The sequence below is a fragment of the Octopus sinensis genome, linkage group LG3 (genome assembly GCF_006345805.1).
Source record: "Octopus sinensis linkage group LG3, ASM634580v1, whole genome shotgun sequence".
Taxonomy (NCBI): domain Eukaryota; kingdom Metazoa; phylum Mollusca; class Cephalopoda; order Octopoda; family Octopodidae; genus Octopus; species Octopus sinensis.
The window spans coordinates 118,667,120-118,685,940 of NC_042999.1; the positions used below are offsets into that span (position 1 = coordinate 118,667,120).

An 18,821-nucleotide genomic window follows, 5' to 3' on the forward strand; every position below is an offset into this window, starting at 1 on the left:
TTTAACAGTCAAGTGCATCTTGTGTAAAAGGAACATTAAAAAGGCTGTTGCTGAGTTTTAAGATAATTTTCTTTGCAACGACTCTTTTTATTGTTCCTCATTCCTGGTATTTAATACATCAACAAATTACATGGCACTCTGCTCTACCAGGCTTTATGTACTTGTTCAGAAAAGACTAAAAATTCTCAACATCTATTGAATAAGGCTATGAATGAAAATGCTACAATCTACCATGTTGCTTAACATTTATTTTTCATGATAGTTGATTCTTATTTTTAATTACTTAATAGTTATTTTTAAGAATTGCGTTTGGCTGGAGTATATTTTTGTGTAAAAGAACACTTCTTTCCTATTAATACTACTTCAGATAAAAGTGTAACTTCTTGTAAATTAGATAGACTTAGGCATAGAGCCTTAAGGCATACCATAATGTATCAAAATTTGAATACCTGACTATTGTATCACTCTTATACTTGAAATGGTTCCTACTAATGGGCTATAGATATATTAACCCTTCAGTACTTATACTGCTTATATCCAACCAAAATATCCTACCTGTTTTATGATCAAACTGACCAGATCCAACTGCTTACATCTACACTATAATGACATTCTAAAAATTTAATGTTCAGATCATCAAAGTCTAAAAGCTACAAGATAATGCATGAAACCATGTGGATAAATAAGTATTACATTTGACAGAGTAATTTGAATGCTAAAGAGTTAAATAATCATTCCGACTTTACTGTCCTTGAGCCTAACTTTTTTATAAATATTTTGACTTTATGTTATTACCCATAACAATCTAAATCATTGTTCCTTCCATCTGTACCATCTTGTCTTTATTTTAGGTATTGTGTATTCAGGACTGCATTATCCAAATTGTCCTACTTTTTTGATTTTCTTTTTGTAATGGTAGAGTGCGATTCAAGTGAGATTTTTCTGTTGTTGTTAGCTGGTTGAACCGCAATGAAAAAATTTTTAAGTAACAGATTTTTTAGGGTTTTTTTTTATATGTAGTATAATTATAGCTCACAAATGATACAAGAGTAGAGTAAATTATCATTTTTGTTGTACTCCTGTTGTTGATATGAGTGAGATGTGTCTCTTCAGCATAGCTACACTTGATAGATTGAGGTAAAGCACAAGTGGTGGTATATGAAACCTTGATATTAGTTTCAAATTTTATCTCTGGGCCAGCAGGTTTGAGGGAGGGACTAAGTCGATTACATCAATCTGTGTTCAACTGATACTTATTTAAGCCTTTAGCATTCAGATTATTCTGTTAAATATAATACTTATTTATGCATATTGTTTTGAATTAATCATGCATTATCTCATACCTTCGGGGTTTCGATGATATGATTGTTTTTATTCTCTAAAGGCATTGTAGAGTAGGTGTGAGACGCTGGATCTGGCCAGTTTGAACCTAAAATATGTAGAATATTTGGGCCAAATATAGCTGGTTTAAATGCTAAAGGGTTAAATGAACCTGAAAGGATGAAAGGCAAAGTCAACCTCAGTAGAATTAGAACTCAGAACATAAAGACAGATGAACTGCCACTAAGCATTTTGTCCAATGTGCTAATGATTCTGCCAGCTCACCCACCTCTATGAATCCTTGACATTAAACTGCATAGACATACACTGAAGTAACTAACTAGCTGCAGTTCTCATTTAACCAAATCTGTTATCACAAAAAAAGCAGATGAGTATATGCAATGCCATATTACCTTAAGAAATGCTTCTACTTATTTCTTTGCTTATTTTTATTTACTCATAAACAAACTCTGAATTGATAAGGAGATGAAATTTCTTTTATATCTGAAAAAACAAAACAATGAAGAGAAAAATATTTCACCATAACAATTTGCATGTGTTTTGAAATGATTACATAATTTTAAATGATTACTTTCTTTTTAGACAAATTTAATTTATTTAGAATGTAATAATGGCTATGATGGGAAGTGGGAATAATTGTGCAAAACAACAAAGTAAATTATACATGTAAACATGCTTTAGAAATTTTCATTGAGAACTTGCAATTGTAATAAAGATAGAGCAACTTTCAACAAGTATTCAATTAAAATAATTGAAAAACAAATTTCATAGAGTTATTTTCTTTTTGATTCAAAAATATCCCTAAAAAAATAATAAAATGTTTTTCAGAAAATACATTGTTCTTTTATAGTGCTTTGAAAATTAAAAAGCAAATAAATAAATAAATGAATGTATAAATAAATTTTTAAATGTGAGAGTTTTATTTTGGGATCTTAGGAAATTGATTTCTCTAACAAAAAAGTTTTAAATTGATAGATTTCTTAAATTTTGATGCTTGACAGAAAATTTCTATTTTCTCCACTTTTCCAGGGAGACATGATCTACGTAAAAGACTTGAAAATTAAACATTCTGATATGAAAAGTCGGCCTAAATTAATGAGCCATCTAAAATTGGTAAGGAACTATTAAAAGCATCATTTATTTTGATATGCGAATGTTTGTTTTATGGCATGTGAAGGCAGGGGATCCCTGTTAATACATGGGATGGATTAATGTATATATTTTAATCATCACCCTCGTCATCATTGTCATCATTAAACTTCCCATTTTCCAAGCTGGCATGGATTGGATGGTTTGACAAGTTCAGATGACCCAGAGGGATGCACCAGATTCTATGTGTACTTTGGCATGGCTTCTAGAGCTGAATGACACCCGCTTAACAGAAAGTACAAGGTGCTTTTTACGAGGGTGGGCTTAAGAGTTCATAACTGACTATGAAGGAGTGATGCTAGAGCTGTGAAGTCTTGTATGCATTAGTTTTAGCCCTTATTAATAACTACATTGTTTTTTTCCAGGTAGACTGACATCTGGCAGTTCAAACAAGGCTCTAAATGTAACTAGTAGTGATTTCTCTTGAAAATAGACAACATTTAGCATCATGGCTTTATCAAATGCCTGTAGAAAATGGATTTAGACCCAAACAACATTCATGGTTGCTACAGTAGGAGATGACAATCCAGCTTTATCAGTGATGCAAAAGGAGACAGCTGAATTAAGAAGGGGAAGGGAGAGTCTTGAAGATGACCCAAGGTCTAGACATTCTAAAGTTGCTGCCATTGAGGAACATATTGATCATGCTTCCAATATGGTGATGGATAACAGGCAATGAATTATAATTCAAATAGCCAATGCTATTAGCATATCCCATGAGAAAGTTGAGAATATTCTGCTCATTGAACTTGGCATGACGAAGGTTTCTGCTCAGTGACTGCTATATCTTGTGATACCAAATCAAAAGTGCACCAGCCTGATTACATCATGGGGAAATCTGACAGTGCTTGGGACAGATTAGCTGGTTTCTTTGAATGTTTCTGAACCCAGAATGAGTATTCAGTTCATCACTTTTAATCAGAGGACAAAGGCAATACATGCAGTGGAAACATGCCTCCTCATCTGCTCCAAAGAAGGCCAAGGTTGTTTCATCAGCAGGGAATGGGATGACCTCAGGAAAACTGACAAAAAGGGTCTTGTTTCATCATGAAAATACTTCAGTACACAAGTCCTTGCTTTCAGTGGTTGCTGTACATGACTGTACCTTTGAACTGGCCGACCACCCTCCCTATTCTCCTGATCTGACCATCATTTGTTTCTCAACATGAAGAAACCTTTGGCTGGAAACCAGTATTGCCGTGATTATGTCATATCTGCTGTTAATGACATTTTTATCAACAGGATGAAAGCTTCTTCACCAATGGGATCCAAGCATTGCAGCACTGATGGAAAAAGTGTGTGAGCTATTTTAAAAAATAAATCTCAGTTGGTCAGATTTCACGAGAGTATCTTGGCCAGCTTATGAACTTATTTTCCAGCCCACTTATGTGGCACTAGCACTGGTGAGGTTCTCAAGCACCTGCAAAGTAAGACTCCTCAACTGAACAGTGTATAGAATAGAGGGATTTTTAAAAATATCTAAAGATATTTAATATATTTAGATATTTTTTCTTCTGTATAGAATTGTATGTGTGTTTGGGTGCATGTTTTTGATCTTTGTATAAGTATGTGTGTGTGTGTGTGTTAAAATAGACATCATCAAACAGATTCTTTTCTTGTATGAGATACACACACACACTCATGTATATGTATTTACGAGCAAAAGGCCCCCCCCCGTCCAATGGACAGTGCTGAGTTGTCAAACATTTAAACTAAATTTTCTCAAAACAACTTGTCTGATTGTCCCATTTTGTGGCATTATTTCAAGCCAGCCAGCTATTTTGCGCAAACACCACATGCATTTTTCTCACATATGTGTAGTATCGATCGCGACAGCTGATGTACTTGCATGTACAAATGCACGTCCTTACGGCTTTATCAGTCACATTCTCACCTGGACTTATATCAAATTTGAGCGCAATCAGATGGAGGATGCCCAAGATCCTAGAAGATACACACAGAATGGATTTTATATAATATATATATATATATATATATATATATATATATATATATAAGAATGAATGTTTTTATATATAATGAACGTGAAATACAGGAAGGGACGAACACGGAACACAGACAAATCATTCGAAGCCTTCAATCTTCAGTCAGACACCGAATCATCATAGCAAATTTCGGCTGTTCAATTCTGATATTTGCTCCAACTCGGCCAGCCCCAAGAAAAAAAACTAAGCTGTAAGCATTAGATTTCTTGGTAGAAGACAGGAATGTGAACGCACAAGACGGATGTGAATACAAGAGACGAAAACGAAATTGAAAACAGTAATGAATAAACAAAATATATATAACGGTGGTTGTCATACGACTTTAGACCAAATGAGACAAAAACAACAACAACAACATAGCTGGCGTAGAAATAATTACCGTTTCGGTAGCGGGGACACATGTTGGTCGAGATACGAAGGCCAACAGAATGGTTTAAGAAGCAGCAGGTCGCAGGAGAGAGAGAAAGAGAGACAGAGAGAGAGGGAATCAAAGAGGGTGGAAGGCAGGGGACAGAATCAGTGACCAAGAGAAAAGGAGAAAGAAGGGATTAAGGAGGATGGGAGGAAGAGGGGAGGAGGATGGGAGGAAGAGAGGGGAAGAATCAGAGGGCGCCAAAAAGTTTGGTGAAGAAGCAATAGGTACATACATACATGCATGTATGTATGTATCTGTAGCTGTAGGCAAACTGCATAATGGGATGGCAACTAGAAGAGACCTAATAATTGGATGGTAGCAAAAGAAGCTGACATTTTACTGAAAACCATTAATATATATTGGGTCATCCCATAAATAATGCAGTTTTTTTCAATTGCATGAATTAAAAGTTGATGGTGGACGGGATAAACTACCTGCATCAACTTGTTATAAAAACAGGTAGTAATTTGACCTTGTCCTTATTCTTTGTGTAAGATTTAAAGATTCTAATAGTTATTTTTTCAAAGCTATAATGGAAGTGACAAAGGAGCATATTTGGCATATTTTGCTTTATTAATTCAATGCAATGGAAAGTGCAAGGAATATTAATGCAATATATGGGGATTGGACAATAAGCATAAGCCAGTGTCAACAGTGGTTCCAGAAATTCCAAGCCAGAAATTAAAGCCTAGAAGATGAGTCTCATCCTGGAAGATCTGTAGAGCTCAACGAGGACGTCCTACAAACCCAAGTGGAACAAAATCCCATTGTAACTGTTGAGGAACTAACAGAAAATCTTGGATTTGGTCATTCAACCATTCATCAACACCTTTCCGAGTCTAATCATGTGCAGAGAGTGAATGTGTGCTCTTCTTTGCTGTCACGTCTCACAAATGAACCTTTTTTTCTACTTTAAAACCTAAACCAAATGATAACAAAGGAGATCTACTGTGAGCAGCTTGAGTGCTAGAAGAAAAATGACCATCTTTGGTTTCAAGATGTAAGGTGTTCTTCCATCAAGATAATGCTCGGCCACATACAGAGAGGATGACATTTCAAAGGCTGGAACAATTTTCAAAGGGAAATGATGCCCCACCCACCATATTCGCCAGACATTGCTCCATCTGATTATCATTTATTCCACAGTCTTCAAAATCATTTGGATAGAGAAAATATGAACTCTGTAGACAAGGTCAGAACAGTACTGGAGGAGAATTTTTCATCATGGACAAGTGAAGTTTGAAAGAGGGGCCTTGCCATATAGATGGAGAAACATTGTAGAAAAAGAAGAAGAGTAAATTTTAGATTAAAAAAAACTTTGTTTATCTTAATTTTTAAAAATAAAAGAAGTATATAAAAATGCATTATCTATGGGATGACCCAATATATTCGAAAGCACTGTGGTAGGTCAAATTGACATACCAAATTGTCTTGATATAACACAGACAAATCTTGTAGCCTAGAGGGGAATCACTGAGTTGGAAGAAAACTATCAGCCTGTTGCTTACCTAAACGCTATGTACAAACTGTACACAAACTGCCTCGACTAATTTATCCAAGATCATCCCTAGTCTTACAACACAGCTACTGATGAGCAGGCAGGAGGAAAGAAGAGAGAGTGGGGGTGCAACTTTTGATAAACAAAGCTATATTGTCTGAAGTGAAAAACACTGTAGAAGCCTTGTAACAGCATAGCTTGATTTACAAAGGCATTCAACTCTATTTCCCCCTCATGAATGCTGAAGTGCCAACATTTGGCCTGCTACCTTAATTGAAGCCAGTGAAAAATTTACAATGACCTGGGCGAAAATTTGTACACTTTAGAACTGAGGACAGAACAAGTGTCTCCAATCTTATAAATATTTTGAAAGGAATGTTCCAAGGAGATAGTCTCTCTTTGTAATTCTGTTCATTTTATATGTAACCCATAATTTCTTTGTAGATGACTACATGATTTATGCAGAAAATATTAACAAAACCAAAAATCAGCTGGAATTAATAACATTTTCAACTGAGACATAAATGGAATTTGATCAAAAGAAATGTTCATATTTGATTGTTGAATGGTAAAAATCAGTCCCCAGACTCAAAACCTGTGCATCAATGGTCTCATTATCTCTCTTGTTCCACACAAAGAATGCTACATGCATGTCAGCATTGATGAAGATGTATCATCGGAAGGTACTGTGAATAAAGATAGAGTGACCCAAGAATATTATGCCAAAGTTAGAAAAATATGGCAGTTGGATCTCTAAAGACAATATCCCACAATGCATTTGCAGTACCAGTACTGATTCTAACATTTGGGATACTCGGCTGGTTTGTGGAAAAACCACTTCTTAGACGTTAAGCCTGCAAAGTACTGACATCAATTGGAAATCTCCACAAATATAGCAATATCAATAGGCTCTACCTAAGAAGAAATTAAGGAGGTAGAGGCTTGAGATCAGAGCAGAGAGCCTTCGAATTTTATATTGCCTCTCACAGACGACACTCAGTCAACACTTGCTAAACAACAACAGTAAAAATAAATACATTAACTTAGTGCTGAAAAGTGAAGAAAACAATATTGTATATGCTGGAAGTGAGCTCCTCAGGAAGGACCCTCTTCATTATGACCACCCATACAACCCCAAAACAGCTGGACTAACATACCTCATAAAAGACCTGAAAGTGAAATGCTGAGCATACCAAAACTAGACTATGCTTGAGTATGTTACCTGAAGACTTGAAGAAGACAGTAATATTGATATGAAGCAAAACCTCTCTTGGACTTGTGGCTGTTACATCACATCACACTTCAAAACAATGTATTTTCAATCTAAGAACAGATTGCCACTAGATACCAATAAAAAATATGATAGTGAAGCCCTTGAGTGCCAAAGGCATCTGAAAATATAGATTATGTCATACCTCTGTGGAAGACATTATACATGTGATTAGTATACTGCTCAAAAATGTTATCAAGATATCATCTCCTTATGTGACATAAAACTGTTGCAAATACAATATACAATGCCATTAAAAAAAATGTCCTAGAATAAATATAGAGAATCCCTCTGTTATTGAATATATACACAAACATCAATACACACAGAATACTGCTAGAACATTTCATATCAAAACATCTGTCAAATGTAAGCATGAGAGAATGGATATTGTTGTATGGGACAGATAAGAAAAGAGTATAAAAAGTATGTACTGTCATAGAGGTCAGCTATCCTGCTGATGTGAATATCTATTTGAAAATCAAAGAGAAAGAAGATAATTATGAACAACTGCTTTGAAACCTCTTGCTGTATCCAGATTATAAATTCACATTCATACCAATAATAATTGGTGCATTTGGTTTTGAGAATAAATGTCTAACAGACAATCTGGATAAGTTAGGGTTTTCAGAAAAAGAAATCAACCAACTAACTCAAATATTACAAATACAATCTATAAGTGGAATAGTAAAAATCTGCAAGACCTTTCTCATGTTTAAAATGAGATATTGTTTTTGTAATATACATTCAAAGATGGAATTTCAAAATTTTTGTTAGATATCAGCTCCTTCCTTAGAGGAAGAATTTAATTAATTAAAAATACAAATATATAATTTTGGAGACCATCAATAAGAGTGTCTTACATATACCTAAGCTATTTTATTGATAAACATAGATATGGAAGATAAAAGCCATAGCAAGATTTCTATAATACATTGTTCTAGAGTTTTGTCTCCAAAATATTAGATAAAACATTTATATTTCCTGGACGCATGGTCTAGTGGTTCGGGTATTGAACTTACAATTGTGAGATCATAGTTTCAATTCCTAGACTGGGTGTTGTATTATATTCTTAAACAAAACACGTCATCCCACATTAGTCTGTGATCACTTCAACACCTGACACATGGCAGGCTGTGCACATGCTCAGACAAAAATTCAAATTAGTATGGAAAAATTAATAAAGTTACAAGCAAATATTGTGGACACTCTTCTTGAACCTGAATAATTCCAAATAATGTGAACAAATAAGCATTACATTTTGATAGATTAATCTTAACACTAAAGAGTTAATAGAAAATGATCTAATGTTCAACACATACATTTGATCATTATAAACAGATAATTTGTGTTTGGCAAAAAAGCTGAATACAAATATGTTGTCTTCAATGGGAGAGTCCATCATTTGCTGGAAAGCTAATCTCAACATAATTTCTGCAGAATATTTATAAACTCTCAACAAGGCACATCTGCAACACTAGTATATCTAGTTGGGAAATTTTGCATCACTTCTGCATACCAACAATATCTGGTTGTAAAGTATTGCCTGGAAAGGCTTAGATTTTCTTAGACAGAATTGCTCTTCAGACACGATGTAAAGACATAGCCTTCAGCAATGATTCAATGACATTAAGTGGTGGAAAATTTCATTTCAAGTGACATCTAAAACATAATTTTTGTTTCTTTGTCTTATAGAGCCATACTAATTGTATGGCTTTATGTTAATTAGTGTTTACTGAGGCAAATTTTAAACTTTTAAACATATTTTCTTCATGGATAGTGATATATCATCATCACCACCCACATCATCATCATCAACCTCCTCTTCTTCCTCCTCCCATCCTTCTCTTCTTTCAACCCCTCCTTCTCTTCCTGTTACCTTGGAAGGGTGCTCTCCATCAAATGCAATTCTGAGCTAAATGTAGAACGATGAACTGAATCAGTTTACAGAACTATTGGTAAACTAACAAAACTTATGTTCAAAAACAGAGACATAACTTTGAAGACAAAGATTATGATCTACCAAGCTGTTGTTATATCTATGCTCCTATATGATTGTGAAACTTGAACGTTGTATGATTGCAACATCAAAACACTTGTACATTTTCATTAACTGAAACTTCAACATCAAGTGGTTTGACTATGTCTCAAATACCTCTGTGACGGAAAGAGCAAATATCCACAGACTTGAATCCCTGCTCATCAAATATCACCTTCAATGGGCTGGTTGATGGGCTGGCAATCAGGAAAAGACAAAGAGGAGCCATTTTTTGACACTGCAAGGATTAGCTAAAGTCAAATCTGAAGCAGACAAGCTTCGACCCCCTTGCTTTTGAGATGTTCATAACCAACGTTCTTGACTACCAACAAAACATAAACGATAATGTAACATTGCTTGAAAGTGAAATAATAAAAAAAAGAAGGGACGACAATGAGAAGCCAGACAGCAGTGACCACAACCAACTCTGACATACACATGTAGCCAATGCAATCATGTATTCTACACAAAGTTTGACTCCATTAACCACATATATAACCAGCATTAACAGTACAAATATTAGAGAAATAAAACCTCAGATTCAAGGGATGAGCCAATGACAATATATATATATGAACACACACACACACACACACATACACATACACACACATAAATATACATATGTGTATGTGTGTATTTATAGGCATGAATGCACGTGGCTTAGTGGTTAGGGCATCTGGCTCAAGATCATAAGGTCATGAGTTCAAGTCCCAGCAACACATTGAGTCCTTGAGCAAGACACTTTATTTCACGTTGCTCCAGTTCACTCAGCTGACAAAAATGAGTAGTACCTGTATTTCAAAAGGCTAACCTTGTCACACTGTGTCATGCTGAATCTCTCTGAAAACTATGTTAAGGGTACATGTGTCTGTGCGGTGCTCAGCCATTTGCATGTTAATTTCATGAGCAAGCTGTTTTGTTGATCGTATCAGCTGGAACCTTTGTCATCGTAACTAACGGAGTGTCTCTTCTTCATTTATAGGCCCCAATAAATCTCCAACACCATCTATTTCTCTCTCTCTCCCTGTCTTTCTCTTTAACCCTCTCCCACCTTTCCCTCCCTCCTTGTCCCACTAAGGTAGTCAAATATTTCCTCCATAATAAGAGAACTGTTTCTTTCATTCAATTATATTCTAACCTCTTGCCTACCACACAGCCACTTCCTTTGGGTCTACCTCCTCTCTCAACTGAGATGTCTCTGTCTTGCAAGCTACTTGGCAACCCCACTGGTGCTGGTGTTATGTAAAAAACACCTGTGCTGGTATCACACAAAAGTACCCACATATGGCATTTAAATTTAAATACAAAGTAAATAAATAAGTAAACACCACAATATGCATACATACATACATACATACACACACACACACACACATACACACACACATACATATATATATTCTCATATATTCTTAATCTAAGATGAAGGTTGTGCAGGCACGTGGCTTAGTGGTTAGAGTGTTGGACTCATGATTGTAAGATTGTGGTTTTGTTTCCTGGACAAGGCAACATATGTTCTAAAGGAAAACACTTCATTTGTTATTGCTCCAGTCCATTAAGTTGGCAAAACTGAGTAATCTGGCAATTGACCAGTGTTTGTAAAGTATTGGCAGAATATCTGTTACTATCATTGGAAAGTCTTCTTATTAGAAAGCTGAACCTTTTCAGTTTCTTCCTTCTTAATGCATTATGTATGTATATCAATAATAGAAAGTATATGCTTATCATTAATACATTATGTAGGTATGTTATGTAAATAATTTTACAAACATATGCATATATATACACATGCATGCATATGCACATGCATGTTTACATATGTACATATATACATACAAATATGCATATTGTGTAGCTATATTTTTCAAACCTTATCATCTACTTTACATTAGCAAAGTGCCAATTATATCAAAGCAAAAGTCAAGCTTTTCATCTATGTTTTCATTTTTTCCTTCAGACTCGTATATGTTATTAGAAATCCATCTACTCTAATCCTTTGTTTTTGAATCAATTTCCCATTGCAATATTACTTATTTATTATTTTTTTATACTATTATCTTTCTGTAATCATTGATATTATTATACTATTTGAATGTCAGTGCCTGAGTATGAGGCTGGGCAAGGTACTCAAATGGAACGTGACTAACAGAGGTTTATTTTTCAACATAGTCCCCCTTGTGATCCACACAGTTCTTCCATCAAAGTTGTGATGCTTGGATCTCATTGGTGAAGATGCTTTCCTTCTGTTGATTAAAAAATGTTATCAACAGTAGATATGACATCATCATCATTGTGATACAAGTTCCTTGCCAAGTGTTTTACCATGTTGGAGAACAAATGATAGATGAAGCCAAATCAAGAAAATAGGAAGGGTGATCAACCAGTTCAAAGAGACAGTCATGCATAGCAGCCATTGAAAGTAAGATTTTGCATGTTGGAGCATTCTTCTGATGAAACAAGACCCTTTTCGTCAGTTTTCATGGGTATTTGTTCTTTGCAGTAATTTGTAACTGCTTCTGCAAGTTAGTATAGAACTCTCAAGTGATGGCGTGGCCCTTTTCAAGATAATCAGTGAACACAATGCCTTTTGCATCCCTCAAAAGTGAAGCCATCACATTCCCTGCAGGTGAGGATGGATATTTCCATTGCATAGATTATCTCTTTGTCTTTGGCTCAAACTGATGAAGCCAACACATATCTTGGAATAGGCAACGTTCAATGAAACTAGCTGGATCTTTTTCAAACAATGTCAAATTTTCTCATGATGTGATCAACTTGGAGCATTTTTGATCAGGTATAGCACCCACTGAGCAGAAACCTTCATCATGCCAAGTTCATTGTGCAGAACATTCTCAACTCTCGTAATATGCTAATTAACATTGGATACTTGATTTATAGTCAATAGTCTGTCATGAATTGTCATGTGTTGAACACAATCTGTGCTTTCCTTGGTGGTGGCAGTTGCAGGATGTCCAAATTTTGGGCCATTGTCAAGACTCTCCCTCACCTACTAAATTCAGCTGTCCACTTTTGCACTGTTGATTAATTTAAACTGTCATCCCCAAATGTAGCAAACATGTCAGCATGTATGTCCTTTGGGGCTAAATCCTTTTTCTGCTAGTACTTGATAAAACCATGATGCCAAATTTTGTCCATTTTCAAGAGAAGTTCCTACTAGTTATTTTTGAAGTCTTCGTTTGAACAATTAGATGTCGGTTTACCTGGAAAGAAACAATGAAGGAGTTGAAATTAATACATGTAAGACTGCACAGCTCTAGCATCACTCTTTCATAGTCAGCCTATGAACTATTCACTGAATCCATGTAATGAGCAACAGCAACAAGGAGACATTATGGATATCTGAAATTGTAACAAGAAATTAAAGTTCTTTTACCAGTCAAATAAGGAGTTCAAGTACCTAGGTATAAAATTCATTTTAAAGTCTCTTAATTGAATAGATTAATATAAAAAAAAAAAATGACAAAGAGTATTGAATTATATTTTCTTGAAAGTATTTAAATGCTGCTGGCTCCCCTCCAAAAAAACTGTTGTCATTATGGGAATTAAGTGTAGGATACTTCAGTTAAATCAAACATTGATATATAATTTTCTGATTCCACAAGTCTGCATTAAATTATCTCTAAAGAATTATATATATTCATCAGAAAGGAAATGTGAAAATAAATACAATATAAAGTAGCAAAACTTCCATTGTGATAGATTAGAGTGCTATCTAACTTCAAGTATCATAGAAATACCAAGAAAAATGTTCTAAAAAAAGACAAGACAAATCATTCTGAAGAGTTATGAATTACTATCTTGGATTGGAAGCCTATTGTTGTCACTTAAATTAGGATATTTTTATCACAATAATGCCAGTTTAGTGATTATTTTGAATTTGTAAAATATGACTTTATCAAATGTTTACTGAATGATATTGTAAACTATTTACATAAAAGACTGATATTGCAAAGTTTTTGACAAAACTTTTGTTGCATTATGATTCTTATTTTGTTTAATTTTCATTTCTAAATTGTTAAAAATACTGCAGAAATGAGCTCCATGTGCAAAAAAATGTATTTTTATAAATAGAATGAGAATCTTGCAGTTTTATTGCCAAAAGACAGACTAAAAGATTTTATAGTTTACTAAATTGCATACATATTGTCAGTTTGCTATGCAACGTTTGGTTTACTCCTCCTCATAGTAAGAAAATTCTGTCTTATAAATGCTGGAGGTAAAATAGTTCAAACTCACTTGGAGGCAAAATTTGTAATGTTCTGAACTTGTCAATAGTATCTATTAATTACAATTCCTGTGCTTCTGAGTTAATCAAACAACTGAAATTAATTTTTCAATGTTGAATACTTGGATAACAAATTACAGTACCCCCCCCCCCACTCACTATGTACTGCAGAGAATTTGATATTAAGAAAAGCATTCTATGGTAAAAACAAAACGGCTTTTCTGAGCATTCAGTTCAATCCCTATAGGCCTGTAAATTATGGATTCATTTCTTTAAATTGTGATAAAGTGCATATATGTCTGAAAAGCTGTTGCTTGAGAACAATATATTTGGGTTTATTGGAATACAAAACTGATGCAACAAATATATTTGGCTGCAAAATCATTGAACATATTAAAAAAAGTAACGTGCATTTATGCTATGAATACTGTTAAACTTCAAGAATCCAAGGTTTTTGTTTCCATGAATATTGATCATTGGAAATGAAAACAACTGGGTAAAAACTCATTTTGCTAACAACTTATTGTTTACATTATATTATTTATCATTGTTAAATTAAAAGTTGATTGAATTCCTTTTAAACTTTCTCTTCTTTTGAAGCTCCGAGAACTTCGACATGAAAATTTAAATCCATTTATTGGGTTTTTAAATGATCCAGCAAGACCTTCATTTATCACAGAATATTGTACAAGAGGAAGTTTGGAGGTAAATGTTTTCTTCTTAGTTAAAAGTTTTCAGACAGAGTCGATATAGTTGGTTATTTGACTTCTTGTAAATACGTGGAACAAGTACTTTCTCCCTCTTTCTCCCTCACACACACACACAGAGTCAGTGACTCACATACACACATATACTCTTACTCTTTCTCTCTCTCTCTCTCTCTCAGTTCTATTCACATATGCACAAAACTATGGGATATTAATGAAAATTAAGATACATATGCAAAAAAACTTCTATGTTGTTGTAGGGAATTAGTAATAATGGTACACCCTCCCATGTGACAAATGAAATAACCTAGTCACTATAAATAAAGAGAAGTACATGATGTACCAAAGTACATAGTAGGTGATCAGAGATAGTTGTATCATTACTGGTTTTACTTTTAAGGATTATAACAGTGGCGACGTGGATTTTATCAGCTCACAAGGAGTTAACAAACTCAAAAAAGTTTTTGTTGTGAGAATTTTATGAAAAGAAAATCGTGAAATTATGGAAAATTTGTTGGCCAGTTTGCTTGAGTTGCAAAAACAGTAGCAATAGCAGCTAAAACTGCAAGAACAACAGCTGAAGCAACAACAATACCATGACCAACAACAACAACAATTACTACTACAGCCACAAATGCTGCAATTAACAAAGTCATTAGGAAATTCAGAAAAAGTGTTCTCGCTGACTATGTTGTGAATTCCATAATAGAGTTCAAATACGATCTTGACAAAGGAGTTACCTTTGAAGCATACTACAGAAAATATTAACAAATCTTTGAGAAAGAATGTAAAGATAGAGACGACGAGATGAAAATGTGCTTAATCTTGAGAAAACTAATGGCAACAGAACATGAAAGATACAGTAATTATGTACGCCCAAGAAAACCTTTAGACAAACTTTAATGACACAATAGATATATTGTGTAAAATTTTCTGTGAAAAAGGCTCATTGTTCAACACATGTTGGAAATATCTGAACATAGATAAAAACAATGAGGACTACATCACATATGCTGGTAGAGGAAACAGGGAATGTGAGAAGTTTAAGCTGGATGAATTAATGCCAGATATGTTCAAAGGCCTGATTTTTACACAGGGGCTTATTACTGAAAAGGATGCAGAAGTTAGAACTAGAATTCTTGCAAAGCTGGAACAAAACAAGTGTCAGAAGGATATGAAAGGATAGTCAAATTAAGACACAACATACAGGAAGCTGAATGTAAAGATTGTTTCCAAGTAAAGCAAGTGTGAAATAGTCAGAACAGAGATAAGATGTTTTCAAAAAACATGACAAAAATCAGGAAATAAACCCATGTTTTGCATGTGGAGGTATATATCTGAGGAAGGAATTGCCCTTTTAAAAAAGTGGAGTACTTTCATTGTGGAAATATAGGACATATAAAGATACACTGTAGAATGAAGATCATAAAACATCAGAACAAAGGAAAAAGAATGAATAGTATATCATTGAAAGAAATTGGTATCACAACGATGAGGAAGTTTGGTGAAAATCAGAAATCCAAGTGTTAAAATGCAGTTGGACATTGGTAATAACATCACCATTATAAACGAAAAAACAGGGAAATATGTTGATAAGCCAAAATTAATTAAATCTAAAAAGGTAGTAATGGTGTTATGGGAGAAAGATTATATTTTTTTGGGTGAATTCGTGTGTAGTGTATCATTTCGAGGTCAAACGAAAAAGGCAAAGATATATGTGTTAAAAAGTTCACATAAATTATTTGGCACAGAGTGGATGGAAGTGTTCAAAGTATAGAGTACACCCATGAATGTTTTGTGTGGAAGTATAGTCGGTTCAATCAAAGGTTCGAATGCAGCTGAGGGACTGAAAAATTGCAGTAAAACAGAGTGGAGTACTTGTATGTAAACCAAAACAAAATTAAAAAATGCCCAGAATACAAAGTAAACATTGTTCAAAAGTAGATGTTCCACGGTCGAGACTACACATTGATTTCACTGGTCCTTTAAACAGTTCTTACTACTTAGTGGTAGTTGATAGTTTTTAGAAATGACCTGAAAATTGTGAGGGTAAAAAATCAACCTCTTCAACAGTGATAAATTTTTTACACAAATTGTTTGCAAAATTTGGTATCCCAGACAAGATAGGGTCTGACAATGGAACACAATTTGTGTCTAGCAAATTTTAAAAATTTTGTGAAATGTTTGCAGTAGAACACTTAACTGTAGTGTCCCAACAGCCCAGATCTAGTGGACACACAGAATGCTTTGTTGATACCTTCAAAAGAACCTTTAGAAAACCGAATAAGGAAGTCACAGGTGAGGTAGCTGTACAACAATTTTTAAGAGTGCACTGTGTAATACCAAATCTAAATGCACCAGTAAGTAGATCACAAGCAAAGCTGATGTTTTCAAAGTAAGTAAAATCAGTCTTTAGTAAATTGCTACCTGGCAAGAAAAGAAAAATTACCAGGGAAGACATAGCAAGACACTTTAAAGTTGGTGGAAAGGTGTATATGAGGGCATACAAGAATGGAAAGCAGAGTTGGAAGATGGCTTAATTACCAAATGCATATGTAAAATGATGTATTGGGTAAAAAGTAGAAAAGGCATATATAAGAGACACATGAACAAACTGAAAAAAAGATTTATGGAGAGTGAACCCAAGAGGTTGGAGGAACTGATGGAATGGTTGTATAATATGTTCCAAGTACCAATGCCACTGCAGGTGATTGAACCTAAGCATAGAAGTGAGTGGAAAAGAAAACATAGAGTTCCTGAAAATAGATGCCAAGTGCAAAACATGTTAAATTGTATGGAAAAAAATAGTCAAAGAAGGGAGGTGGGTAGGAATAAAAAAGATTATTGCTAAATAAAATGACACTTCCTAAGAAAAACTTAAACGGGGAGATGTTATAGCTAATTAATAATGGCACACCCTCCCATGTGACAAATGGCATAACCTAGTCACTATAAGTAAAGAGAAATATGTGAAATACCAGAGTATGTAGTAAGCAGTTAGAGATAGTCATGTCTTTACTGTTTTACTAAGTATACTGTATACTAAGGTGGGTGCTATGTCAATCTATCATTTTAAGGATTATAACATATTTAAATGAGCAAAACTAATATATATAGATGTTAATATTCATCAATAATATAAACTCATAAATAAAAATATGTGCAATATGTCTGTGCGTATTGTGTGTGTTTTGTATGAGTGGTGAGAGTGTTGTGTGGATATATATATATATATATATATAGATAGATAGATAGATAGATATGAGTGTGTGCATGTAAAATCAAGTATATTCATGCACTTCAAAATAATGTAAAATTCTTTGGACCAAAGTAGTATGTGTGTGTGTGTGTGTGTGTGTGTAAGTTTGTATTTGTGTGTGCAAGTATTCTTATTTTGTAAGTTTGTTGACCCCATACATTAATGACTTTGTTATCTGGATAGGCGGTGAGCTGGCAGAAACGTTAGCATGCTGGGCGAAATGCGTAGCTGTATTTTGTCTGCCGTTACGTTCTGAGTTCAAATTCCGCCGAGGTCGACTTTGTCTTTCATCCTTTTGGGGTCGATAAATTAAGTACCAGTTATGCACTGGGGTCGATGTAATCGACTTAATCCGTTTGTCCCCTCTGTGTTTAGCCCCTTGTGGGTAGTAAAGAAATATATCTGGATAGGCATTAAGAAAATCTAGACTGCAAAAGAAAGTCTGTTTAAATTTAATTATTTACTAATGAAGCTGACATATATTTATTTTCAAAATAAATGGAAAGAGTCAGAGTTGTAGTAACATGCTATCTTATGCAACAATCAACCTGCTTGTATGGATTGAACTTACAAGGTCTTAACAGCTCAGCTGTCAACAACTATTAATATGAAACAATAAAATAAACAGATTGCCCACTCTTTTAAATGAATTAAATTTTGGTATGTTCTTTGCATTTTTGCTTTACATTTCCCAATACATAGGCATTTTCTGACTATAAGATGTTTTAAAAACTTTTTTATTCATATGAATTATATTCTTATTTATTCTGGATTACCTTGTTTCATTTGATGGCTAGTTGTATCTTGAAGCATCCTAAACTCATATATCCTTCGATGTTTATATCTTATCATGCAGTGATAATTATAATAAACATCAGTATGTCTATTC

General features: G+C 34.2%; 1 protein-coding gene across 1 annotated transcript in view; it reads left to right on the plus strand.

Annotated features, from left to right (window-relative positions):
- LOC115209871 (retinal guanylyl cyclase 2-like) overlaps positions 1-18,821 on the plus strand; it is an 870,127-nt gene that overhangs the window by 680,674 nt on the left and 170,632 nt on the right. Inside the window, exons 7-8 of the mRNA XM_029778448.2 lie at positions 2,371-2,454; positions 14,567-14,671. Of these exons, the coding sequence (XP_029634308.2) occupies positions 2,371-2,454; positions 14,567-14,671 (189 nt within the window). The remainder of the gene's footprint in view (positions 1-2,370; positions 2,455-14,566; positions 14,672-18,821) is intronic.